The sequence below is a fragment of the Mastomys coucha genome, unplaced genomic scaffold (genome assembly GCF_008632895.1).
Source record: "Mastomys coucha isolate ucsf_1 unplaced genomic scaffold, UCSF_Mcou_1 pScaffold12, whole genome shotgun sequence".
Lineage (NCBI taxonomy): Eukaryota > Metazoa > Chordata > Mammalia > Rodentia > Muridae > Mastomys > Mastomys coucha.
Genome location: NW_022196894.1, coordinates 5090606 through 5116819, shown reverse-complemented (window position 1 = coordinate 5116819; position 26214 = coordinate 5090606). Strand labels below are relative to the sequence as shown.

At 44.9% G+C, this 26214-nt stretch overlaps 1 protein-coding gene across 4 annotated transcripts in view; it reads left to right on the top strand.

Moving 5' to 3' along the window:
- The window catches only part of Usp7 (ubiquitin specific peptidase 7), a 66525-nt gene that overhangs the window by 18879 nt on the left and 21432 nt on the right, over positions 1–26214 (top strand). For 2 of the 4 annotated variants that reach the window (XM_031362117.1, XM_031362125.1), the window contains exons 2-3: positions 20772–20876; positions 25258–25456. In XM_031362117.1, the coding sequence (XP_031217977.1) occupies positions 20867–20876; positions 25258–25456 (209 nt within the window). In that variant the 5' untranslated portion in view covers positions 20772–20866. Of the gene's footprint in view, positions 1–15753; positions 15878–20771; positions 20877–21600; positions 21776–25257; positions 25457–26214 lie in introns of those variants that run through there. The other 2 variants (XM_031362140.1, XM_031362133.1) reach the window with 2 other exon arrangements.

Here is a 26214-nt window from a genome sequence, read left to right as displayed (position 1 = left end):
TTTTTTTTTGACTTGTTACTTAAAGCAAGTGAAAGCAGTATGCTCCATTACCTGCCTTAAAGGGGTCGGTCAGGCAGGCAGGAATCCCAGTGAGGGGCACTCGAATGGACCATTAAGTGGCTTGTTCTCATTTTACCTTCAGTAAGGGGTAGTGGCTTTCATAAATGAATGGAGGTCCCTAGGAAGTTGGGATAAAACTGTATTCTGTGTGGTGTGGCATGCTCTAGGATAGGAATACTGACCCGTGACCCCCCTGTGAATAACTTGATGCTAATCAGTGGGTATCAAACAATTGCCTGACCATCCAGCAGATGAAAAAGGTCCTGTCCAGTGGGTCTTAGCAATGGCAGCAATGGCGGGGGTGGGGGGGTGGGGTAGGGGGACCGAGTTCACGGCAAGGACTAGGCTGTTTCTCTTGGCTTCAGCAAGTCAGTAAATTCACAGAGTGTCTGGCAAGTGTGATTAAACCAGATAGCTGATGGAACTCATCGCTGGGAGATTAGTGTATTCCTTTTATGCTATACTCCGTGCACATCCAAAGTGGAGAGTTGCTCATACCCTGAGCATCCGTTTCCCTTTCAAGTCGTCATCACTGCTCCTCAAGGGCTTTGTGCACTGGTGAGAATAAAGTTGAACATCGCTGAACCACATATTCTGATACAAACTGTCTGGAAAAATATCTCTGTCCAAAAGGTTTGCTAAGAGATTAGGGTGAAGGAAGATCCCGACAGATTTTTTATCCCATAATATCCTGGGCTTCATGTTTGCTTCCCAGAGTTTTCTCAGGAAGCTTTCATTTCCTATCAAAGTTTGTATTTGAGTTTTAGTGATGTATGGGTGTTATGGCTTTCAGTTTTCTGTTCTGGCTCTAGTTCTGTAGAAAATGCAGTCTTTCAGTGCTCTGGCCATGTGGGCTAGTAGTGCTTTGGTGTGGGCGGGTGGCCACAGGTGTGTGTGCGTGCACCTTAGGCAGTCTTATTTTATTTAGTCTTGCACTCCTCAAATAGGGTTCTGTGCTGTTGTCAGTCAGGATCAGGAAGAGTAGATAATTTCTTCCAAAGTCCAGAATAGCCAAATTGAGAGTTCTCAACTTTGGTAGGCCTCACAAGCCAGGCTGTAGATGGGATCTGGATGGGAGCTAATGGCTTGCACCATCCTTTCCTGAATTTGGTAGAGCCAGCAGCTGGAGGGGGTCAGACTTCTGACCAGCTTGGGAAGGCAGGCTTTGTGAGGCGGATCCTGTCTGCCTGCCCTCTGGGGCAGGGTGGTTTCGAGGGAAAGGGAGGCTGGGAGACTGGTTCTGTTGGTTGTAGTTTCCCCTCCTATCCATAGGTCAGGCTAGTTTACTGTCCCGCCTCACTCTGAGTTGCATTTGTTTGTGGATCGATGGCACAGTGCTGTCCATCGACTAGAGCTGGTTATTTTTACGTTGTTATGAGTGCCGAGGAAAGTCAGGAAGGGAAAAGTATGGGGAGAGAGACAATGAGGGACAGCTTACTTGTGTTGTAACCACAGCCTGCTGTCTGTAAGGTCCGAAAAACAACTTGTCTAGCTGGGAGGTAGAGGCAGGGCTTCTACCTAGTAGATCTGACTGAGAGTGAATTTGACAGGTTATTTATTGTCTAGCTTCACTGGCCCATTATCTGAGGAGGTGGCTTACATATAAGACCAGTGACAATCTGGTCTGTCTGTAGGTTCTGTTGAGGACACACGAGCTTTTCCGGGGCTTTGCTTGTGCCCCATAGTAATAGCCTTAACAGGAGAACGTGCTCTTCCCTGGGGTGACACTTCTGCACCGTGAACACTGGTTCTTTCATATAGTATCTGAGGGCCGAGGCAGTGGACAGACTCTTGCTGTCAGGAGCAAATTGGACGGCCACTGCAGCTTCGGTAGAGTTGGCTCCCGACTCTGAGGGTTTGGTAGTGGTAGGCTCATTTCACATCTGTGTTGGTAGATGGGAAATTCAAGTCATCTCTTTGCCTGTTTATGAAAGGAAGGTGAGTATAGATAGACTGGATGTGTGACTTTGTACCTAAAATAGGATTCCTTGCAAATGATAAGTACTCAGTGGACTACTGATCCTGTGAGGTTAATCATGTTCCTTAGGTAGGCTTTGGTTTGTGGAAGAAGTCTTTAATTTTATATGTACTGGTGTTTTGCCTGTATGTATGTCTGTGTGAGAGTTCCAGATCCCTTGGAACTGGACAGTTGTGAGCCACCCATGTAGGTGCTGGGAATTGGACCTAGCTCCTCCAGAAGAGCAACCAGTATTCTTATCCCTCTGAGCCATTTCTCCAGCCCCAGTGGAAGAGGTCTTGGTGGAGATTAGAGTGAACATTACCTCAGAGAACCCAGTAGAGGAGAAATTAGTCCAAGCCCAGAAATGTGTCCCCCTCATGCCAACCAGTCAGGTTTGCTTATTGCAGAGTTGCTCTTTTCAGCCTGTTGTGCTCCCAGCATATCTTCTCAGCCTGCCTGCCAGGTGCTTGCTTCTCTCCACAGTCCAGGGATAAGAACACTTACGTTTTTCCTGTGGAATTAGTTTTTTGGGGCAGGCAGATCATTAGGTTAGTTCACAGTTGGGTAGTCAGTCCTATGGCAGAATTGGCTAGGGTTTTATTGAGAATTTGTGTTTAGTTACTGTGGGACCTCTGCCTGTTGCTTAAGCTATTGATGCCTCAGTTTCTACATCCTAGGAAAAAGAGGTCATGCAAATCTGCCAGGGTTGTGCTGAAACTAGTGTCACCAGGCTTGTCAAGGACAGGCGCAAGATAGAGCCACAGATGTGCACCAGTGTTGAAGCTGTGTGGGCAGACTTGGAGCTGAGGTGAGGAAACACACCCCCAGCAAGGCACGCAGAAATGCCTGCTTGTAATTACGTATTGGCAGAATGGGGGTGGAAGGTAACTATCAGTTTAGGTGTTGTTACTCCTGACCCCCTGAGTGGATCAGTCATGGTCTTTATGCAGTGTTTTCCTGCAAGCCACACAGACAGTCTGACTGAGTTACACCCCCAGATCTCCCTGTACCCGTTTTTGGGCCGGAATTCATCCAGCTGAGACTGGTCTTGAGTAAGCTTCTGTTGTTCCTGCCGTTACCCACCAAGTGCTGGGACTCTAGGTTAATGGCCAGTTAATCCTGGTATTAATGTCCTGTAATAGGGATATGCAAACTAAACGGATACTGCTGCTACCTGGTGCCTGGGGATTCTTGTTCTGGAGGTCTGAAGGTCCAGCCTCTAGATGCGTTATTCATTGACACTGCCTTGAGGCCAGCTCTAATTGTAGCACAGTCTGGGCTTGAGTAGCCTGCACGTTTTGTGGCTACTTCCTGCGTGCTGGGATTGCTGATGTGCACCAAAACACACGGCTGCTTTATTTTTTATAGTGTTACTCCTAGTGATTGAGTACTGGGTGGTGGCGGCAGGGAAGACAGGTCACCAGGCCTCTAGACTTAGGAGGTAGCCTTAAGTTCTTGCTGGGTTCCTACATTTCATTATCAGGTTTTCCAGGTACTATTTTAAGTGGGACCCTTGTTGGAACTTTGGCACTAGCTCTCTTTATGGTCTGTTACTGCCAAGCTGTCTATCTATGGGACTAAGTTGCTTGTAACACCAGTTATAGCTGGGCAGGTGGCACATGTAGTCCTATCTAGCACTTGGGAGGCAAAGGCAGAAGAATCACAAGTTCTGAGTAGTTATGGACTACATATTGAAGTTTCCACTTGGTCTCCCATAAAACACCAAGCAAGACCTCAAGCCATTTGGATGTCATGTTCCTAAAGAGCTTTGCGGGTCATCTGAATCAAGACCCCTGGAAAGGAACCACTGGGATCTCTTGCTCTACCTGCCTTCATCCAGCTGTTTGTAGACTTCTGCATTGTTTGCTTGGAAAATGACCATCTCAGGTTCCTTTGGGAGATAAGCAGAAACTGCAGGGTTTTTTAGTTTTTGTTTTTGTTTCATTTTTTAAAGATTTATTTATTGTTATATGTAAGTACACTATAACTATCTTCAGACACACCAGAAGAGGGCATCAGATCTCATTACTGATGGTTGTGAGCCACCATGTGGTTGCTGGGATTTTAATTCAGGACCTTCTGGAGACCAGTCAGTGCTCTTAACTCCTGAGCCATCTCATCAGCCCTGGAACTACAGGTTTTAAAGAACTTAGTCTGGACAGTAGTGCAGAAAGCTGGTGGCTGGCAGGACACTCGTTATGAAAGAGTGTGGAAGAGCCATAAGCAGTTATGTTGTGATACCATTTCATTGCCTTTTATTGGAAGTTATATAGGAAACAAGCCTTTTCTACTCCCCCACCCCCAACACCTATCAGGGCTTTTCTATACCATCTAGAAGGTCTGCTGAAGGCTTTTTTTGTTTGTTTGTTTGTTTTTTTTTTTTTTTTTGGTTTTTCGAGACAGGGTTTCTCTGTATAGCCCTGGCTGTCCTGGAACTCACTCTGTAGACCAGGCTGGCCTCGAACTCAGAAATCCGCCTGCCTCTGCCTCCCAAGTGCTGGGATTAAAGACGTGCGCCACCACGCCCAGCCTGTTTGTTTGTTTTTTAAAGATGTGTTTATTTATTTTACCTGTACGAGTAAACTGTAGCTGTAGGCCATGAGCCATCATGTGGCTGCTGGGAATTGAACTCAGGACAGCCCCACTTGCTCTGGTCCGCCTCCTCCGCTCACCTGCGTAATACACTGTAGCCACCACAGCCCAGCCTATTTTTTTGTTTTTAGAAGAGTGATAATAAAAGCCTGGATATTGCTGCTTATTCCCCAAGGACGAGTAGAACTCTGGACAACAAGGTTGCATGTAACAGTGTTTCATATTGGCAGGTGTTAAATTTCACCTGCTTCATACTTGCTCTGAACCAATTTGGACTTTAGAAAGTTGGAAGGAGGGTTTTCAAACATGGTACATTGGCTAGACATGCCATGGTGAGCAGGGCTTCAGACAGTTGACATTGTTAGCCAGAAGCAGGCCTGTAGCTGAGGTTGGGAATTGAAGCTTCTTACTGCAAAGTCATTTACAGAGTTTCTTCGGGCAGTACACTGCTCTGGGCTGGAATAAGGTGATGGATACTCAGAATAGACTAGCGGTGACTGAGACAGGAAGGGAAGAGGAATGCCCAGGAGAAGCCCTGTCCTGGGAACCAGAGTGCTGGCACTAGAAGGAAGGGCAGAGAGGTGTCCTGTCACAGCTGGGGCTGTGCACCAAGCCCACCCACCTTTCCTGTGTTTTCTGAATTGAATTCTTAGTTCTTGCTCAACCTCTGAGGTGAGGGGTAGAGATCACTGCAGAGACAGAGTTGTTGGTAGATGCCCAGATGTCCTGTCAAACAGCTTATGCTATCTGACCGATGGGTGCTTCAAATCCATCGGTTTTGAAACCTGCGATCCAGCCGGTGTGGTGCCCTAGTTTCAGGCTGATGGGCCTTCATTCTTTTGGGTGACTGAGGAGAGTTGTGTGTGGTTCTCAGGCTTGCTGCTGACTAGGAAAGCCCGGGTCCTTAGTTCTGATCTCATACCAGTGGCATAGGCTCCTCCTTGACATTCTATGCTGGAAAAATCTGTACTGTACCTTGTGCTAGGCGTCAGCCCAGGATATGCTGCCTGGGAGGCTCTGCTCCTGATAAACTAACAATGTTGCTTCCAGAGTGCTGAATGAATTCTTAGGGTGGCTTCTCTGTGGAGTAATTACACCCCAGATGTAGCCACAGGTATTTGGGTGGTGAACTGACTCTTCTGCCACCCACCCATGGCACCTTCAGAAGAGGTTAAGGAGGCATCACCAAAGAAAACACATGGTACTTCTGTGCCATGTGTAGGCGGAGCAACACTACCATCTAACAACCTTAGAAACTGGCTGTGGACCACTGCCTGGGTTGCAAGTGTGTCTCATCAATATCACTTTGGGGAATACTAACATTGGAAGACTCTTAATTGACCCCAGCAGTTTCTGTTTTAAAATAAAAACATGTAGCACTTGGCATGTGTATGCCACTTTAGGCAAGCTCCTCTCTTCAGAGTATAGGGTAGGCCCTGTGGAAGTCCTTACCTCTTCACATGAGTGTTTCATTATCCAGTGAAACTAGTGAAAGCCGTCCTAAGTTCTTTTGTTTTTGGTTTTTTGAGACAGGGTTTCTCTGTGTAGCTCTGGCTGTCCTGGAACTCACTCTGTAGACCAGGTTGGCCTTGAACTCAGAAATCCGCCTGCCTCTGCCTCCCAAGTGCTGGGACTAAAGGCGTGCGCCGCCACCGCCCGGCCTAAGTTGTTCTTGTTGTTGTGTTTGCTGCTGCTGTTTTTCCTTCTGGCTATTTATTTATGTGGCCGTTGTATGTAGACCAGGCTAGCCTTGAACTCAGACCCACCTGGCTCTGCCTTATTACTGGGTAACAGCCACTATACCTGGGTGTTTTATATTTTCAGAAATTATTAGTATGTGTATGAGTATGCATATTGTGGCACCCACGTGGAGGTCAGAGGACACGTTTATGGAATTGGTTCTTATGTGAATGGAACTTGGGATGCTAGGCTTGTATTTGGCACCTGCCTTTATGCAGTGGGCCATCTTACAGGCCCTGGTTTAAATGTTTTAAGTTATTTTCTTTTGTGGGTGCATCCTGTTTGGTCATGCATGTCACAGTAACTATGGGAGCAGTGCCTCTGCTTTCCCCTTCAGTGCTGAGATTTCAAATGTGTACCTCACACCACAGTCTTGCAGCTATATTACATACTTGGGATTTCTCCCCAAGTGAGTGTCTATCTTTCCTCTGTGCTAAGAACTAAAGGTAAAGGGAGATGAGCTTAGATCCTATCCTTGAGGATGTGCCCATGTAGCCCGTGAAGTGAGGGCTGCAGTCTCTTAGTTGTCTCTACTCTAACCAAGCCTCTTGCTGCTGCTAATGAGAGCAAACCTGGCTCTACAGTTTAAATTTTGAAATAAAGTCTTATCCCAGCACTTGGGAGGCAGAGGCAGGCGGATTTCTGAGTTTGATTTCTGTGGCCTGGTTTACAGAGTGAGTTCCAGGACAGCCAGGGCTACACAGAGAAACCCTATCTCGAAAAACCAAAGAAAAAAAAGAAAAGAAAAAGAAACAAGGTTTTGTTATGTATACCAGGCAAGCCTTGAACTTAAAGCACTAATCTGGGACAATTAGTCCCCACAGTACCCAGTTTCTTTTTTTATATTGTGACGAAGGGACTGTGGTTTAAGGGTTTAAAAGACCCCCACGCATGTATCCACACACATAGCAGCTATGCGAGGCATCTTTATGGTGATGGAAATTGGTGTAGCTCTATTGTATCAATAAAGGGGAGGGCAGGTACGAACACAGGATCAGCACAGCTGTTACTGTGTCAGTAACAGCGTGCAGTGTCAGGTTAATCAGTTTGGTGGGATTGAATTCTTGTTTACATGTTTCCAATGACACCGAAGTTACAGTAAGTGTTGGGAAATATCCATTATATTCCAGAAAAATTGAATGAATAAAAACAGTGAAAATTTTATCTATAAATGGCTCTCTTAGACTGTAGAACAGGGCGTATCAGAATGTAACAGGTCATGTTTTTTTAGTTTTCTAGTGCTGTGGATAATACTGTATATAAACAATGCAGCCAAGTGAATTATTTTATTTTATTTTGTTTATTTTTTTGGTTTTTTTGAGACAGGGTTTCTCTGTATAGACCTGGATGTGCTGGAACTCACTCTGTAGACCAGGCTGGCCTCAAACTCAGAGATCCACCTGCCTCTGCCTCTGCCTCCCAAGTGCTAGGATCAAAGGCGTGCGCCACCACTGCCTGGCCAAGTGAACTATTAAAGTCCCAGTTTATTAGCAAGTTAAGCAAACATAAGATTACATTTCAGCCATTGTATTCAGAGTGAACAAAATTGGGAAAAAGGAATAATGAGACAGGGTTGGGCGTGGTGGTGAACACTATTAATCCCAGCACCTGGGATGCAGAGGCTGGCAGATCTGCGAATTCAGGGCCAGCCAAGTCTACAGAGTGAGTTCATGGACAGCCAGGACTATGTAGAGAGACATTACATCAAAAAACAAAGTGCAGAAAGTACATGTTTAGAGAAAATGTTAACTCGGAGGCAGGCTCAGTGCTAGCTCGTGCTCTTGTGCTCCCTTCCCCACCTGACAGCTTCAGAAAGGAGTCCCTAGGCATGTGTGTATGGTAGGGGACTCTAGGATGGATGGGGTACGTTGGAAGGGAGAGAGAGAGATGACCTCTGGAAAGGAATGGATCAAGGGAGACGTCATAGAAGAGTCTAAACGAAGGGCTAGTTAGTGTGCCCAGAGGTGGGAGGCATTTGCTATTTCCCAGTCTTTTCACTAGGGCTCACAGTTGATAGTAAGCAGAGCAGTGTTTCCACCCTCTCAAAGATGGCCCAGAGCTCCCACTGCTGAGCCATCTCTCCAGTGTCAAAGACGTTTCCTTTTAATCCACTGGCTAGTAAGCTTGTCAGCGTGTCAGAATCCCTTCTTCAAGTGTGGTAACATTCAAGGGACCCACTGGTACCACCATACTACCTTGTTCACTAGGCTTAGTGTAGTTACCAGGGTCCTTGACGTACAGAAGGAGAGGTGGAACTGAGTTGACCTAAGTGAGAATGTCAGCAGTCCTCTGAGCTTTAAAGATTCCTGACTGTGGGTGCCTTCAGGAATTTGGAAAGGGCCGGGACACATGGAACATTAGCCAGCCACACCTTGACTAAAGCCAGGACCTGTAAGGCCACTTCATACCTCCAACCTCTTGGCCAGTTGGTTCCAGCAGAAAGGGAGTTGTCAACATCTGAGATGAATCGGAGGCAGTACATGGATGCAGAATGGATGCAATGCCTGGAGGCTCTTGGGAAAATGTACTGAAGTTCATTGACCTCTTGTGGTCAGGTCAGGGATGGGAAGTCACTCCTATAGCTCTGAAAAGTAGGTGCTTTGTTTTTTGTGTTTTGTTTTGTTTTGTTTTGTTTTATGTGGTGAGTCATAGAAGCCAGGGCTGAGGGTCCAGGAAGGTGGCTCAGTCACCATTTGTCCCCAAAGCATGGGGATCTGTGTTCATATCCCTGGGACCCATGTTAGAAGTCCAGCTGCCGCTGTGTACACCTGCAATCCCAGTAAGAGGTAATGGAAATGGGAATTTCAGGCCAATTAGTTGTGCTGAATTGGCAGCAAGAGATCCTTTCTTAAAAACTAAAATCAGGACTCTGAGAATGGCCCTGGGGGTAGGGTGGTAGGGTAAGGTAAGGAACACCTGCTTTCCAGTTTCATCTACTTGAATTGGATTGGAAACTAAGTTAAGGTAGATGGAGATCTTGAGCACACTCCAATGCTGCCTTAATTCCGTGCCTTCCCACGTACCATGTGCACATACAAAATAAAGACATACGCAGTGGGTATTGATAAGAGAAGACAGTGTTGACCTGGCCTCTCCGTTTATATGTGTATATCTGTGTGTTCATTCACATCTGTATGCACACTTGAATACATCAGACAACAAAACCCAGACTGAACAAGTAAAAGAACATCCCTCACAGGTACAACAGGAGGACACTGCTTCATAAGCATTTTTTGTTTTGGTTTGGTTTTGTTTAAACAACAACAAAAACCCCAAAACTGGCTGGTTTGATGACTCAATCACCAAGCAAGATCCTGAGTTCCACCCTCAGGACCTACAAGTGGAAGGAGAGAATGATTTCTGTCCTTGTCGGGTGTTGCCGACTGTGGCCCTACCTCAAACACATACATGAGTAAATGTTAGGTAACAAATTAATTCACAATACATATGAGGTTCAGATGGCAACTCTAGTATTTTGAGACAGGGTTCTGTCTGCAGCATCCCCATTACAGTTTGTAGATCAGGCTGGCCTTGATGTATCTCCTTCTGCCTTCTGAGTGCTGGGATCAAGGGTGTGTGTTACCATGCCTGGCTATGTATTTTGTAGCAACACCACTTTAAGCTTATCCCCGACTAGCTTACAAATAAATTCGACTCAGGCTGTTTATTTTATTTGGCTTTGAATTTGCCTTTGACAGTTATTGGAGAAGGGGTGGGGACCTCTTAATCTACTTTTCTAACTGCTGGTCTGGCTATCTTCTCTTCGGTGTACCCCAAATACTTGCTAATTTCTCCTGGCCCTGTGCTCATGGTTCACCTCCCCTCATGGTGGCTTCCCTCTCTCTTCTCCTTGGACCTCCTTTACCTGGTTTCTCCTCTCCCTTCTCTTCACCCACAACCAGGTAACTCAAAACCCACCTACCTCTAAATCCTCTAGTAATTGGCTATAGCCAGTTTTATTTTATCAGTAGTTTTAATTCAAGGTACAAGGTTTGCACAACAAAAGCTGGTAAGTGTGAGAGTTCACTCACAGGCCTAGACCTTTCCTTCAGGAACAGAATTCAGTACCACAATACATAGCAACAGACCAAACCTCAATATTGTTTGTTTGTTTATTTTTGAGAAAAGGTTGACTCACAGTGTAGCCTTGCCTGTCCTGGAACTTACTTTGTTGACCAGACTGGCCTAGAACTAGATCTGTCTCCCTCTTCCTCCCAGGTGCTGGGATTAAAGGAGTGCAACACTATATCTGGTTGTAAGCTTTTTCTGAAGATTGGGTCTTCTGTGTAGCTCATTCATCCTCTTGCTTCAGCCCCAAGAGTATCTGTATTTTAGGTCCTTTTGTTGGAAAGTTTTTGCTTTTGTTAAAGATTTATTTATTTATTTTTAAAACTACTTTTTTAAAGATTTACTTATTACATCTAAGTACACTGTAGCTGGTACACCAGAAGAGGCTGTCAGATCTCATTACGGATGGTTGTGAGCCACTATATGGTTGCTGGGATTTAAACTTTCAGTGCTCTTACCGGCTGAGCCATCTTGCCAGCCCTAAAGATTTATTTTATGTCTGAGTACACTGTCACTGTTTTCAGACACACCAGAAGAGGGCATCGGATTCCACTATAGATGGTTGTGAGCCACCATGTGGTTGATGAGAATTGAACTCAGGACCTCTGGAAGAGCAGTCAGTGGGTTTTTTGTTGTTTTGTTGTTTTTTTCTTTTTGAGACAGGGTTTCTCTGTGTAGTCCTGGCTGTCCTGGAACTCATTCTGTAGACCAGGCTAGCCTTGAACTCAGAAATTCGCCTGCCTCTGCCTTCCAAGTGCTGGGATTAAAGGTGTGCGCCACCACTGCCTGGTGCAGTCAGTATTTTTACCACTGAGCCATCTCTCCAGCCTCTTGTTGGAAAGTTTTGTTACATCCTTTTCATTCTAACTTCACCCTTTAAGTTGTCCTATCTTTGAGTGACTTTGAATGGAAAGTAGGTATGAAAGGAAAAATGATTCTAAGGTGTTAGAGACCTTCTAGGCCACAGATAGCCCTGGATGCCTGCTGTGCGTGCTCCTGTCCCTCATCATATAGCTTGCAGGGCTACTACCCAAGGAGGGGCTTGACTTGTCTGATATTTTAGCTATGCTTTTGGTATTGATGTTACCTCATGCGTGCGTGCGTGTGTGCGTGCATGCATGCACACAGCGTTGTTTGTTTGTTTTGTTTTGTTTTGTTTGTTTTGTTTTGTTTGTTTTTCGAGACAGGGTTTCTCTGTATAGCCCTGGCTGTCCTGGAGCTCACTCTGTAGACCAGGCTGGCCTTGAACTTAGAAATCCTCCTGCACTTTGCCTCCCAAGAGCTGGGATTAAAGGCGTGCGCCACCACCGCCCAGCGGTGTGCTACTTTTGTGGCCCTGGCTATTCCTTGCTGCTGCAGTCGATGCTTAGCACTCCTGTGTAACTGTTTTCATTCATACTATGATCCCCCTCCCCCATAGCAATTGGAGCACACCACAGTTTAGCAGACTTTTGTTTGTGGAAGGGATACAGGTGGAAAAGCATAGCTCCATGGTACTTTGCACTTTACAGTTCCCATTGTGGTGTTCAGACCAGAGTTTGGAAGACACACATTAGAATAAGGATCTCTAGGGAACAGATTTTTACATGAGAAAGCTCAACTGAAAGCCCCAGTTTTATTTAAGGAGTACAGATTACAGGCATCTTTCCTTGGGACTTCATTTTCATGTAACTAATTTAAATCAGGGCTCTTTTAGACCTTAGAGGTGTTGTTCTGTAAAATAGGGTCTATTTTTAGCTTTCAGGCTCTACTGCCTTAAAAGCTGTGTGGGCAATGGGCCCTGAAGTGGGCTTCCTACTTGTTGGATGGGTGCCTGGAGCTGCATACCCAGTGCAGAAACCCAAGTCAGGCCACTTTAGCTTCATGGGGTCAGCTGAGATAACCTTACTGCTGTAAGATCTTGTAAGGAATTCATAGACTAACTAGCACGTAGATCAAGTAGAGGTTCACAGGGTGGGAGAAGGGCAAGCTAGTCAGTTTTCATGTAGACTTTTGCAGAACTAGTATCTTAGAGGGGATCTCTTGCTTTTGATGGCCAAGACAGACAGAAGTCCAACACTGAGTACTGACTACTTGATTCTTGACTGTGGGCTCTGTCAGGGCCATAGTGACATTCCATAGTGTGGGTGGCGTCCTCTCCATCCCTTGGGGAACCTCCTGGGAGGGGGCTTTCTGAAGGTGATTGAGTTCAGAGTCCTCCGCGGTTGTGGTTCTGTGGTCTCTTAACTCCTGCCTGCCTTGCCTTTCTTTTGTATAGCCTTGTTCCTGTTCCTTCTTTGGCTTACCCCGTCCACCTACTGTGGGCTACTCTTACCAAGGTTTGCTCACTTCTCTGTTGCCTTGTGAGCTCCAGAATCTTCTCTGTGGCAATGGCACATGCTCCGTCCAGGCTCTTTAACTTTAAATCCAGAGCTCTCCATTGACATTTGTTCCTTTCTTGCTAGAGGGTTGGTCCTGTGGTCAGTGTTTTAAGCTGTTTGGTTATAGCTCTGGTCTTGGCTATCAGTGTGGTCAGTTGTGCCGCTGGAAAAGGGCTAGCTGATTCTGGAAGCCAAAAGACGCCTTGATGTTGAAACATTAGAGTGCTGCAGACTACAGGACCAGGCTGTGTGCTGCATCATTCTCAGTGGCCAAAACACCAAAGTAAGATATACACTTCTAACTCAGAAAAGCCAGATGACCTTGTCCTTAGTATGTGTCTGCATCTCCACCCAATGGCTGATTGACCTGTGCCGTATAAAAGTGCTGCTGTTTTCATGAGAAAAGTATGCATTGCATTTTTGTGTGTGCAAACATGAGATAGCCTGGAGGACAGAAGAACTGTCATCTTTCAAAATTCCAAAATAAAAAATAATAGATTTGAACAGAAATGTCCCAGGAAGCTTTATTTGTAAAACTCCCACAGATGAGCAGAAGGGTTTCACTGTGCATTCTTTTCATCCCTTCTGGTAGTGAGAAGAAACATTGTTGCATAGTATCAAGCATTTATGCAACACTGTTTAAATGTCAGGGAGGATATATATATATATATATATTTTTTTTTTTTTTTTCCTGCTCCCTGGAGACAGGATCCTACTATACAGCTGTGGTTATCCTGGAACCCACTGTGTAAACCAGGCTGGCCTCGAACTCTGAGATTGGCCTACTTCATGTGTGCCACTATGCCCAGTGTAAAATCAAAGAGATTAATTATTGCCAGATTATGGTTATAAAAGAACAACAGAGAGGACGGGAAAGTTGCTTGGCAGTTAAGAGTGCTTGCTGCTCCTCCAGGGGACCTGAGTTTGTCTTCCAGTTCCTACTTTGTCCAGGTCACAACCAGTTTCCTGTAATTTTAGTTCCAGGTATCTGATGCCCTCTTTTGGCTTCTGACTAGGGGGGTGGGAGTACATATAAAGGACCCTTCTGCTGAAATTGATCTTTTCTGCTTTCTCTGGTAGTGGATACAAATCTACAGGTGTGATAAGAACCATATGGAGCCAAACAATAAGTAAATGCTGAGTTATGTTTAGGATTGGTGGGTCCCTCCTGGGCCAGATGGATGAGGCAAACTTCTGTTGTTTGCAGTAGGGGAAACCAAGAGAAAAGTACAGTTTCTCTGCATTGTTTGCAGTTTGAGATGGAAATCTCATAGTCTAGGCTGGCCTCAGGTCGCTCACCTTCCTTCGTCTTCCCGCCCAGTGCTGGCCACCACCCACCGCGAAAATATGGAACCCAGACCTCCATGTGTACTTAATACTTGGCAAGCACTACAAACTAAGCCCAAGCCCCAGTTCAGTACAAAATTTGAAAAAGCATTTATACATATTTAAAGCACTTTATTAGCCATCTCACCAGTCCAAGTGTGACTTTAGTCAGTTTATATTTTTGTCAGTAAACAAGAATTGTGATTATTACTGAGAGCCTGGTACATAATAGTTTTAACCTTGTCCACACTAGGCTAGCTTAAGTCCCTCTGTTAGGCTTTTGTTTTTAAAACATTCCACTCTCCTGCTGTATCCTCCCCAGGGCCATCCATGGTATATCACCATGATTTTGGTTAGTGAGCTGCTTGGGGGTGTGTTTCTTCGCTGCCTCTGCTCCAGCCCAGATAGAAGCTCTCCTGTTGCTGTGTCCAGCAGAGTCGGGGGCATACCTGAAGGGATGGTGAAGGAAGGTGGAAAAGAGAGAAGCACACAGGCACACAGAAAAGCTGAGATCAGTTGGACTGGGTGCTCTGCAGGAATGGGAACATCCCAGAAGCTCACTCTAGTATATACAGTTTATTATATTCAGAGAGGTGGGATACATACATACATGCATGCATACATACATGCATACATGCATATACACAGCTGAATCAAGGAGGCAGGTTATGGTATACAGCTGAATGTCAAGGAAGCTGGCTTAGCTAATCTTGTTAGAGGAACAGACGTCAGGCTGTAAATGAGGTGGATATTTTTGGCATTTTCTGTGCACACTATCAACATCTGCGTGTGGACCAGAGGGAAGCTGGAAAGCTTTACAATCCCTTCTAGCCTTACTACTTGTGGAGGTATGGAGTCTTTGCCATTTTTTTTCCATGAGCCTGAGGATGTGGCTTTTGACACAGCCAGTAAATGTCAACACCACACATTTCCTTGGGACCCCACAAATTAAAGGAATCCCCTTGTCTCCATACCCCACTAGGATCTGCTCCCTTCTAGTACACTTGTTTGCTGTAGGAAACTGTCAGGGAGTCAGTGGGCGAAGGTATTTGCTACCAAGCCTTGCCTGCGTTTATTTGATCCTGAGTTCCACATATTGGGAAAGAAAAGATCAACTCAATCAGTCTCTGAACTGTTCATATACTTGACAAGGCCTATATACCACCCCTACACAGAAATAAGGTGTGTGTGTGTGTGTGTGTGTGTGTGTGTATTTGAACTCTATAACCCTTAAGTTTTTTTCTTTAGTTGTTTGAGACCTAAGGCCTACACGGTGGTAAAATTTTTTCGGTTCATTTCCTTGCTTCTTAAGCCTGAGGACTTAGACATTTACAAACTTTGGAGTCATTGAGATTTACAGTTTCAGAGTTGCTACAAGGAATTACCTTTATCAACCACTTGGCTCTTCCCTAGGTTAAAATCTCCATCATCAGTTCACAGATGTGGAATTGACTTACTAGTACACCTCCGTTCACCAGACTTAAGGCTGCTTTTGTGGCTTCAACTAGTGTTCTCATAAATGTCCTTTTACTGGCCTTGCCTTAGTTGATAAGGTTGTCGGCATGTATTTTCTTTGTTTTTGTTTTTAGGACAAAAACAAGAATTTTGCAGGGTGCTTTAAAAAAAAAAAGAATGTTGGGGTGTACAGCTCCTGGAGATTCTATGCATTCACTCCGCTGTGGACGACAGAACCTTCCCTCTCTAGCCCCCTAGACTCGCTGGGCTACAGAGCCATGAGACATGGCGGGGAACTACAGGCTTGGGCAAGAAGGTGAATGAAAACTTCCACACCAGTACCTGCATAGCTCAGTTACCCCTCAAATGATTGGGGCTGTCTAAGATATATGCCGAATAATCTATACCCTTGCCTCCCTCCTTGCCTCCCTCCCTCCCTCCCTTCCTCCCTCCCTCCCTCCCTTCCTCCCTCCCCTTCTGTGCCCATCCTTCAAAATCTCTCTCCCACCTTCTTCCCCTCTCCCCCTTTTGTGGTACTGGAGATTGAACATAGGGCCTCATGAATGTTCTAGGCAAGGACTTTAACCCTCAGCTATACACCAACTCTTTTGTTAAATACTTTGTATTAAGTAATATTCTGAATTGAGTCTGTATGGGTTGAGAGGAGGAAGCATGTAGCTTGAACTCGATGACGGGGATGAAGCTGTGCAGCTCTCTGTAGTGTGGCCTGCCCAGGACAAGGATTGGCCCTGTGCTCTGTGAGCTCTGCTTTGTAGTACTGGGTGGCTTTAGTAGTAGGTTGTTCCACAAGTGGAAGAGTCTGGAGTGGGGTCAAGTGAAAAGTTGCTTAGGGCTCCAAAGAGTTGGAAATTTCCAGCCAAGGCTACCACATGGTGGTGGCAATACACAGGATGCTTGGTTAAAAGATTTTGATAGTTATTTGGAATAGTGCGTATGTCTTCTGCTCTACCCTTGTTCCGCTAACATGAGGTTCTTCAACTGAGCTCTAATATCTTTGAGACTGAGGTGCTAAGTTAGTGCTGCCAGTTTCCATAGCAGTTGGCAAGTGTTCTGGGGTGAGCTGGCGGTTGTTATGACATCATAAATGGAGGAGATGGCAGGAAGCTTAGGCTTCCTCAGAAAGGAGTCAAACAGTTGGACTGGTTCTAAAAGGAGACCCTTTTTTTTTTCTTTTTAATAAGCACACAAAATTAAACCTGATACCTTGATGAGAAGTGATGTGCCCTCTTCTGAGTAACACTCACTATAGAATAGCCATAGTTTTATTTTCTGCAGATGGTGGTCTTAAAGACGGTTGGGAGTTTTAGAGGGAGTGCTCAGAATTGAACCAGAATCTCCTGCTGGGCTAGTGCTCTTGTCACTGAGCTAGCTCCCAGCCCCAGGGACTTTTTTCTAGCCATTTCTAGCTTTGTACCCTGTCATTGTTGGCCACATGATTCTTCATTATTTGTGATGGTTGTGTGTCAGAAAGTTAATACTAGGGTTCTTGTTTGGCCAAATAATGTTAAATTACTTGTAAAGTTCCAACTGGGGGTGAGATAGGGAGCTCAGCAGGTAAGATGTTTGTTGGGCAATTGTGAGAACCTTTATTTGGAGCCTGCATAAAACGTGCACACCTGTAACCCCAGTGCTTAGGGCTTGAGACAAGTGGATCCTGAAAGCTCATTTGGTCAGCCAGTCTAGTGCAGTAGGTGAGAGTTGTGTTCAGTTAGAATTCCTGAGCCCCAAAATAAAATGTGGAAAGTGAGAAGACAAATGATGTGTGCTCGTGGCCTTTATGTACTGGTGAAGGACTGACTGCTCGCATACCTACCCAGTCAGTAGGACAGAACCCAGGAGTGAAACCCATTTATGTGCTATAAGCCAGTCTTCTGCTGTAGTTCTTATTCAGACCCAAGAATTATGGAAATTTTAAGTGCTCTTGAATAATTTTACACGCTGGACATTCTGTCCCTTGGGAGATAGTCTTGAGCTGCCTGGCCAGTCATTTAGCTTTCTGTGGTTGAGTTTCTAGCACCTGGCAGACCAACAAGTGACCTTGTGACATTTTATAGCCACCCAGCCTTAACTGTCTACCTGTGTGGTGGGTTACTTTGAGTGTGAGTTGCTTGTGGCTCTGGAGAATGCTCTACTGTAGGATTCTTTTCCCCTTGGATCTGCCAACGGTAGATCAGCTCTCTTTTGGGGGTGGGGTGAGAGCTGTGACATCAGGCTCACTTCAGTCTGACATTGCAACCCGGTGGAATTTGCTCACTTTACTCCGATTAGTGTGTCAGATGTGGCATGTGGAGCCATAGCTCTTTAGAATTCAATTTCTGCACAACACGACTTTTGTTAGAAAAGCACTCTTACCTAGCACAGCGTATTTCAACAGACAGCCTTTTTTTTTTGTTTTGTTTTGTTTTGTTTTGTTTTGTTTTGTTTTTCGAGACAGGGTTTCTCTGTGTAGCCCTGGCTGTCCTGGAACTCACTCTCTGTATACCAGGCTGGCCTTGAACTCAGAAATCCGCCTGCCTCTGCCTCCCAAGTGCTGGGTTTAAAGGCATGCACCACCACCGCCAGGCAACAGACAGCCTTTAATTCCTGCAAAACGGAAACAACCCTCTTGTAGCTGCAAACTGAATTATTATTTTATTATATTTGGATTTTAGTGGAATAAAAAAAGCAGACCTTTGCCTTCAGTTACTAAATGTTTCAGGATGCTTGTAATTTAGAAGGATGTTTTGAGAGTGGTTTGTTAGGTTGGTATTTTGACATAAATTGTGTTTAAAGGCATTTGTGATGGGATCAGCCTACTACCAGGTGTAATTGAAGAGAATTCTCTTAGGATCTGACACCTCCAAACTTGTGTGTACAACAGACTGATCACTGTCGCTCAGCATCCTGTGAGGTTCCAGATGAACAGGGTCAAATAAGTCCACACGCACACACACACACACACACACACGAGAATTTGTCAAGGAAGTGAATGATATGCTCTGCCTGTTTTAGCACACAGATCTCCCAGATTTATATTTGTGATGTTTGTTTATTTTTGAGACAGGGTTTCACTGTGAATCCCTGGCTGATCTCAAACAAATCCACCTGTCTCTTGGGATGAAGGCATGTGTGACCATGCCCAGTTTACATTTTTGTGTGTGGTGTGTGTGTGTGTGTGTGTTTGTTAATGTATTGGTGTGAGGGAAAGCTTGGGGGAGAGAGACAGTGGGAAAACTTGAACAGATGTGCATATGCTATGGTGGCTATATAGAGCTCAGAGAACAACTTTGAGAGTTGGTCCCTCCTTCCACTGCATTTCAGACAGTATGAGGGTTTTGTGGCAAGCACTTTAACCAGGCCTGAGCTATTACACTGGCCACAGCTCAGTAACAGAGAGAAGTTTGCATATAAAGCAGTTTTTAAAGAAATAAACAGTATATACGGAGTTGTATTGTGACCCTTTTAAACCCAGGCAACACTGATAGAATGCTTCAAAGCTTATAAAACTTTGAAGGGTGATTTAATGTCACTGAGGGGAATAGATGTAGGTCAAAGAGATTGTGAAGTACCCAGTTCTCTTTGCCTTGCAGCTCTTATGCTCATTATTTAGAAAATTTAGACTAGTTAAATCACCAAAAATTCTCACTGGCTCCTACAGAGCCTTTGTCATTCGAAACCTCATTGGTTTGTCACCTGGCTGGCACTTGGGGCCCAAGGCAGGTACTGTTGTGAGTTCCAGGCTTGACAGAAGATGTCCTGTAAAGACCACCAGAATTCCACATTGTGGGCCAGTTTTTAAAAGTGTTTGTTTTTAGATATAGCTTTCTATAATACAATTGTGTATTATTAAACTGTGGAGATTGGAAGTGATCTTAAATTTGTCTATCTAAATGTGGATGAATGTCTATTTCTTATAATTTGAGAGTTTTGAGATACTAAGTTGGGGAAGCTGGAGTTCTTGGAGAGTTTTCATGCTTCAATTGGAGGCTTGCAGTTTAAAAGCTAAAACATCGGGGGAACAGCCTCAGCTCTGTCCATAGTTGTGAGAGTGAGTGAGTGTGTGTGTGTGTGTGTGTGTGTGTGTGTGTGTGTGTGTGTGTGTGTGTCTCCCCATGTCCATCTGTGGTAACAGTGAGATTTGGGATTGTGAAGGTCCAGCACACAGCTACCTAGCTAACTCTTCAGAAACACATGCCTCCTCCAGGTAGTAAGCACTGTTTCCTGCTGTGGTGTTTGTCATGGCAGGGAAAAAGCAAAGCACCCTGACAAGATGACAGCATTTGTGGAATTGTAGAATTGACCTGCTTCTGCAATCAGTGTTTTGGAATGGTATGCGGGGGCTGATTTAACCCCAAGATTAGCCAGATGTGGCTCCAGCTGTGGTCTGAACATCACAAACCCAAAAATAACCCATAGTTTCCTACTCAGTTTTGTTTTCAAATGTTTAGTGAACTCAAAAAAAATAGTCTGTATGGTTAAGGTTTTTATTCAAAGATGTTTTTGAGTTGGTGTGTGTGCGTGTGTGTAGATGGATTGGTGTGTGTGCGTGTGTGTACAGGAATCCTCAACAGTTCTGATGAGGACATTCATTATAGCCCTGGGAACTAAGAGTTACAGGCAGTTAGTTGTGAGCTATCGTGATGGTTTTGGGAACTACACTCAGGCACTCTGCAGAAGCAGTGACTGCTCTTAACCTCTGGACCTCTGAGTCATCTCTTTGTTCCTGGGTTAAGTTTTATGGTTTTTTTCAGTGCTAAGTGTGGGGCCCAGGAATCTTTGTGCATGCCAGGCAAGAGCTCTCGTAGGACCTACAGCCTTACCTTGGAGGATTACATTCTAATTAGTAGGAAGCTTACTGCAAAGTGACTTCCTATCAATCTGTAAAGGTTCTTCAGTCTAAGCCATTAGCCATTGCAGAGTAAGAGTGAATAAACGCTACAATAAATATCGCATATATATGAGATATATATGAGATATATATATATATATATATCATACATATATAATAGTCCTTTATTAATTACAAATGGAGCAGATTATCATGCATTGTGGACAATATTCAATTGCCTTCAAACTTTGAAAACTTTCATTAGTAAATGTAAGAGTTATGTTACAATTAGAATTTAGTGACTGCAAATTATGAAGCATATTCTTGTGCATCCAGCCCTTCTGTGAAGATCAGCTCATGAGTTTCTTATTTTTCCTTAAAGCTGGAGATACAGATGACCCACCAAGAATTACTCAGAACCCTGTCATCAATGGGAATGTAGCCCTGAGTGATGGGCACAGCAACGCAGAGGAGGACATGGAGGATGGTAAGTGCCGCTCAGCGTTCACGTACTCACAGCCATGGAACACTATCAGAAGCAAAACCCAGCTGTATTTTTTCCTTGAGTACTTTCTAGTCTTTAGAGTAGTTAGTTTTTAGGAGGTTATGTCTTAGGACAATTTGGGATCCTATTTTTGTTTTGAATTTCAAGATTGTGTAAAATTTGAAGGTAAGTTACTTCTCAGTCTAGGCAAGGGGGTTCAAATCCAGAGGTTTATAGTGAGTGGGCGTCTGCTCATACCCACAGGTCTCCAGCCACTGCTAGCACTCAGGGTGCCAGGGAGATTTTCTTTTCCCATTTGTTTGCGGCAAGATGCTTCCAGGCATTGGGATTTGGTTTTCCACTGCATTCCCACTTTAGTGTCTTAATCAGTCCTACAACTGAGAACGCCTCCTAGCTCCTGTTAGGAATGAAGAAAAAGCCAAGCGTTGGGCCCTGTACTTCCTCCACTTAACTTTCTCTGTAGCTTTCATGTGGAAAAGCATATGCATATGTATATGCATGGGCATTTTGTGTCAGGAAATCACTTTTTTCTTTTTTTGAGAAATCTTTTATATCATCTTAAGAGATGTAAACATTTGCAAGCCAAAGTCCTGAGAAGGGAGCAGCCAGTAATTTTATGCAGCCCCTGGAATCTTGCAGTGTTATATGAAACCATGTTCTGTACAAGCATGTCCATCAATCCTCATGAGGGTTGTGTCCTTCCCAGGGGAGTAACGGGGCAGTTGAAAGAAACCATCAGGCACGGGCTGCACCACCAGAAGGACTGCTGTTCAGACCTCCTGCCAAAAGTTCAGCCTCCATGCGAAACTGCAGCCGCAGTTGAGAGTTCTCTCACAGTGCGGTTTACCCCTGGCAGCTGGCTGAGGCAATTTCTGAGGAAGGTAAAGAGGCGTGGGCTACACCCCGCTGCTTTGTTCCCCGTGGAGTGCGCTTTCCACTGTAGATGAAGGGCACCGGTGTGGGTGTGGTCTTATTGGTTATTGGGCGTTTGGTGGTTTCACTTTGGACACCAGAGATGCCAGGATCCTTCAGAGAGGTCATTTGGGAAAGTGGCCAGGCAGAGGTGTCAGGTGTGCATTTGGGGTCAATTTGAGTTGTATATAGAGCTGTAGCCAAGCCCACCCAATCAGCTCTTCCAGTGTAGCTTGTTTAAGCAATTCCTCTCTTACTAGGAGTATAGGGAGACAAAGATACAGCCATGAGACAGTGGGTTATTGTGTGTATTAGAAGACACCAGTGTTTCCCACTGAACCCTACCTGCTTCCTCTCTGCAGCCATAACAGACAACTCGATGTCTCTAGACATTGCTGAATGTCTCCTGGGGGCCTGGGTGGCCTAGATTGAACCATGGTTAAGGGTCAGTATTCTCTCATCTCAGGGTAAATAGTACTGAATTCTTAGTACTAAGTATTCATGCTTTATCACAAGACCTAAGAGTAGCAGTGGCCCAGCTTGTCTTCTCAGATGGGAAAGCAGAGCGACGGTCCTCTTGGTTTGTAGTTGGAAGTGTCTTCAGCAAGGCCTGGGCCTATTCACAGCATGGCAGAGGCAAGGGAGGGTGGGGCTCTGTTTCTGGAGCAGATCTTAGGGTGAGCTTTTCCAGAAGTAATGTGACTGTGAAATGCTGATGTAGGTTGTATGTGTCATATGGTCAGAACCTTGGGAAATTTGAGGAGCTCTGCATTACCAATGCCTCAGCGTCCACGCCCCGGGGCTTTTTTAATGATCCCTTATACTCTGGCTTTGAACCCCTTTACTTAGATCTTTTAAAAACATCGAACTAGGACACATGATCTAGAAAACATTGGATTGAGGCCAATTTGTAACCAAATGATCTGTGACTTTGTTGTGCTCAGGGTCCTTAGAGCCACCTCTGTGTAAGAACCTAGATAGCTTGGCAGTGCAGGCATTAATGGAAGACACATGTAGTTGAGGAAAAGAGCATTTTTTTTTTTTTAAATGTCTATTAACAAACTAATGGGATGGGCAGGTCTTAGGGCTACTTTCTTATCATATTTATTCTTATTTCATCAAGTATCACTTTTCCTTAGATGATGAGAAGTTTTAGAGCAAACACATGGGCTATGAAGACCTAGGTAGAGCTGCATTAAATTGTAGGTGTCTGGAGACAACCCATATCTTAAGATTAACTGACTTGCAAAATTTGTGTTAGAATGACTAGGATGTCAGAAGGTTTGAGAAGGCATCCCCCTAAAGTCACCATGTGGAGAAATTAATCCCTTCAAAACCTCAAGTGTCCTATCTGCATGTGCTTTCTCTGCAGGTTGAGGCCAGGGCAGTCTACTCAGTTTTTAAAGTGTATATCGCTTCTATATGCCACTGTATTCATTCTTGAGCAGAGACCCCTGTCAGTCTCAAGGAATTTCCTCTAGGAGGGTAGTCAGCAGCCTGATTTAGTGCTGTGGATAGGTTTCAGGGTTCTCCTAGGCAGTGATACATTCTCATCTGTCCTGCTTGTTTGAGCACCAAGGGCTTCATTCATTCATGTCAGCTGTAGGCTGGCTCTATGATTGGATTGTATCTCCACCCCCAAATTATTCACAAGAAGTTTCAACTTCCTTAGCCTGTTCTAAGAATGTGCCTTCAGTATAATGCAGAAATCCAGTGTGACATGGAATGAAGCAGACTAGTGAATAGGGACCATGGACAGTGGTCTTTTTAAAAAGGTTTACACATTAAGATCAGTGTCATCACTCACTGTTTTTTTCTTAACATGTCTTAACATGTAAAGACTAATTTGGCAATTTGACTAATGTGTGGCATGGGAGAACAAAAGTGTAGTCTGCTTCAATTTTTGTGGGTATAAATGTAATCTTACAAGTCTGAGTGGCAGGGACAGGCTAGCTTTATTGTAGAGTGCACTGTCACTGTCCTTGGTGTCTCCACAGATGACGTGCATCATGTCAGTATGCCTCAGTTTCCTATCTGTAAAGGGGAAATTAACGCTGCTCAGGTGCGATTGGTATGTCCATTGAAGCATGTAGCTAACCTTTTCTGCTAAGTCCTTTTAGGTAAATTCATGGACAGAATTCTTCCCCCTGCAAGCAGGTGCAGGAATACCCGACCCAGTAGGCTTAGGTCAGTCATCAGCACCCTGGCGCAGCTTCCTGGAGCTGCTCTTCCGTTGTGCTCCTGCCCTGACTGAGGGAGCCGGGATGTGCTTGGTTACAAAAAAGGGGTGAGGGAACTTTGACAGACTTCGGTAAAGAAGACCCTCTTGTGAGGACTGATGGACATGTTTTCTTAAGAACAGACCCAGGTAGTTGCAAACTTCTAGCAACTTTAGTATATTTAGAACAGGTGATTTTACAAACTCATGTTATGTGCAGTTTGGAGATAGAAGGGTTGTGGGGCTCTATTTTGATGGCCCTCAGCACTCTGGGTATGTAAGAGGGCAGGGTGTCTCTGTTAATTAACATGCTCTTCATAAGTCTAGTTATAAATAGTCCTCTGGTCATGTTCTGGGACCTAGTAGCCAGGGAAGTCAGTACCTGATTCTGTGTGGGGGAAGTGCCTCCGTCCCTACCAGCCAGGAGGCAGTTTCCTCTCTGTTGCAAGATAAGCACAGAAAGTGAGTCCTCCAGACACTGCTGCAGCCCCTTGGCTTCCTGTGGCTGCTTTTGTCAGGTTTTACTGGTGCTTGTCAGTAGCAACTGTGGAGGACGGCTCACTTGCTATAGCTTGAGAAGCAAACAGTGAGACTTTCCTGGGACTGCATCAGCTTACTGGCCTGTGGCCTCTTGCCATGGGTGAATGATGCCCTCTTTTAGATGAGACATTTTTGATTGAGACACTGAACCTCTGAGCAGAGGCAGTGAAGGAGCAGAAACCTTCATTCTTGTGCTAATGTTCATATTGGAAAGAACTTTCATTTCTCTATAAACAAATTGCTACCATAAGGGAGCCAGCCAGCTTATTATTTCAAATGAAGTTTAAGATTGAGGGAATGTCAGTCACATGCTCTACTGTGCTCCCAGCACAGCGACTGGCCTGTCCAGCAGCCTTTCTCCCTCTTCTACAATCATTCCCACTTACATCCCAAGTCTGTCCCCTCAGTTGATTTCCAGGTTTGGGGGGTGAAAACTGAAGTAGATGTTCATCCCCCTAAACCCTTACTTCTCTGAGGGAAGGCAGGCGTGGGTGAATGGGCCCAATGTTAGGGTCCAGCTGTGTAGAAACTGTCTTTAGTAGTGCCTTTTCATAAGTTGGAAAAGCCACTATCATTTCCCAGAGGCATCAGCACTTGGACTGGATTGAGATCTTGTAGAGCAGTTTACTGCAGTGTTGATAATGCTTTTGGTTAATGCTCTGGCTCCGTGATTGATGACATGTTTTCTTGCAGACACCAGTTGGCGCTCCGAGGCAACCTTTCAGTTCACTGTCGAGCGCTTCAGCAGACTGAGTGAGTCGGTCCTTAGCCCTCCGTGTTTTGTGCGAAATCTGCCATGGAAGATTATGGTGATGCCACGCTTTTATCCAGACAGACCACACCAAAAAAGCGTAGGATTCTTTCTCCAGTGCAATGCTGAATCTGACTCCACGTAAGAGTTTAATGCTGCAACTACAATGCACACAGTGTCTGCGGCCAGGCGCTGCCAGTCCTGACCAGTTCAATTACTCTGACAGCCCCTTTGCTTTTGGCTCTGGGGATGGAACCTAGGGACTTGCTACAGAAGTACTCTACTGCTGAATTACAGCTCCAGCCCTGATTATAAGAGTGTAATAAGAAAAAAACTTTAGTATGTAAGTGCCCATCAGCCTAGATTGCATCCATTCGGACTCTGCCAGCCACTGAGCTACTTGTTCCCTTGTCCTCAGAAGCCGATGCCTTAAGTGTGACTGTCAGAAGGTGACCCAGCTAGCCCTTCTGTCCTGATGGCCACACCTATGGGCTAATTGGAAAGTATACCTCACAGCAGTTAGGTATTTAAAGGACCCATCTGGCCTATTTATGGGGGAAAGTTTTGGTCATGCTTTTCAAAAGGAGTTTTATTTTTAAATTGTCTTTATCAGTATTGACATCAGCCTGGATTAAATATGAGACCCTGTCTCAAAAGCTGAGAAAGACAGACATCTTGGAGGCCCTTCTAATTACATGAGAGAGGTTGCAGGGTCTATGAGTCTTTCAAACTTTATCCCTTTGGCTTAATCTTGGAAGTTTGTGGTTCTCCGAAGGATGTGGATTGAAGATCCACATCCTCGCCATTAGTATTAAACTCCTGTTAGAATGACAGTTGGGAGAACAAGTTCTTATTCATCCAGTGTTTTATTTTTGTATCTGCTGTCACAGGGTTTTCTT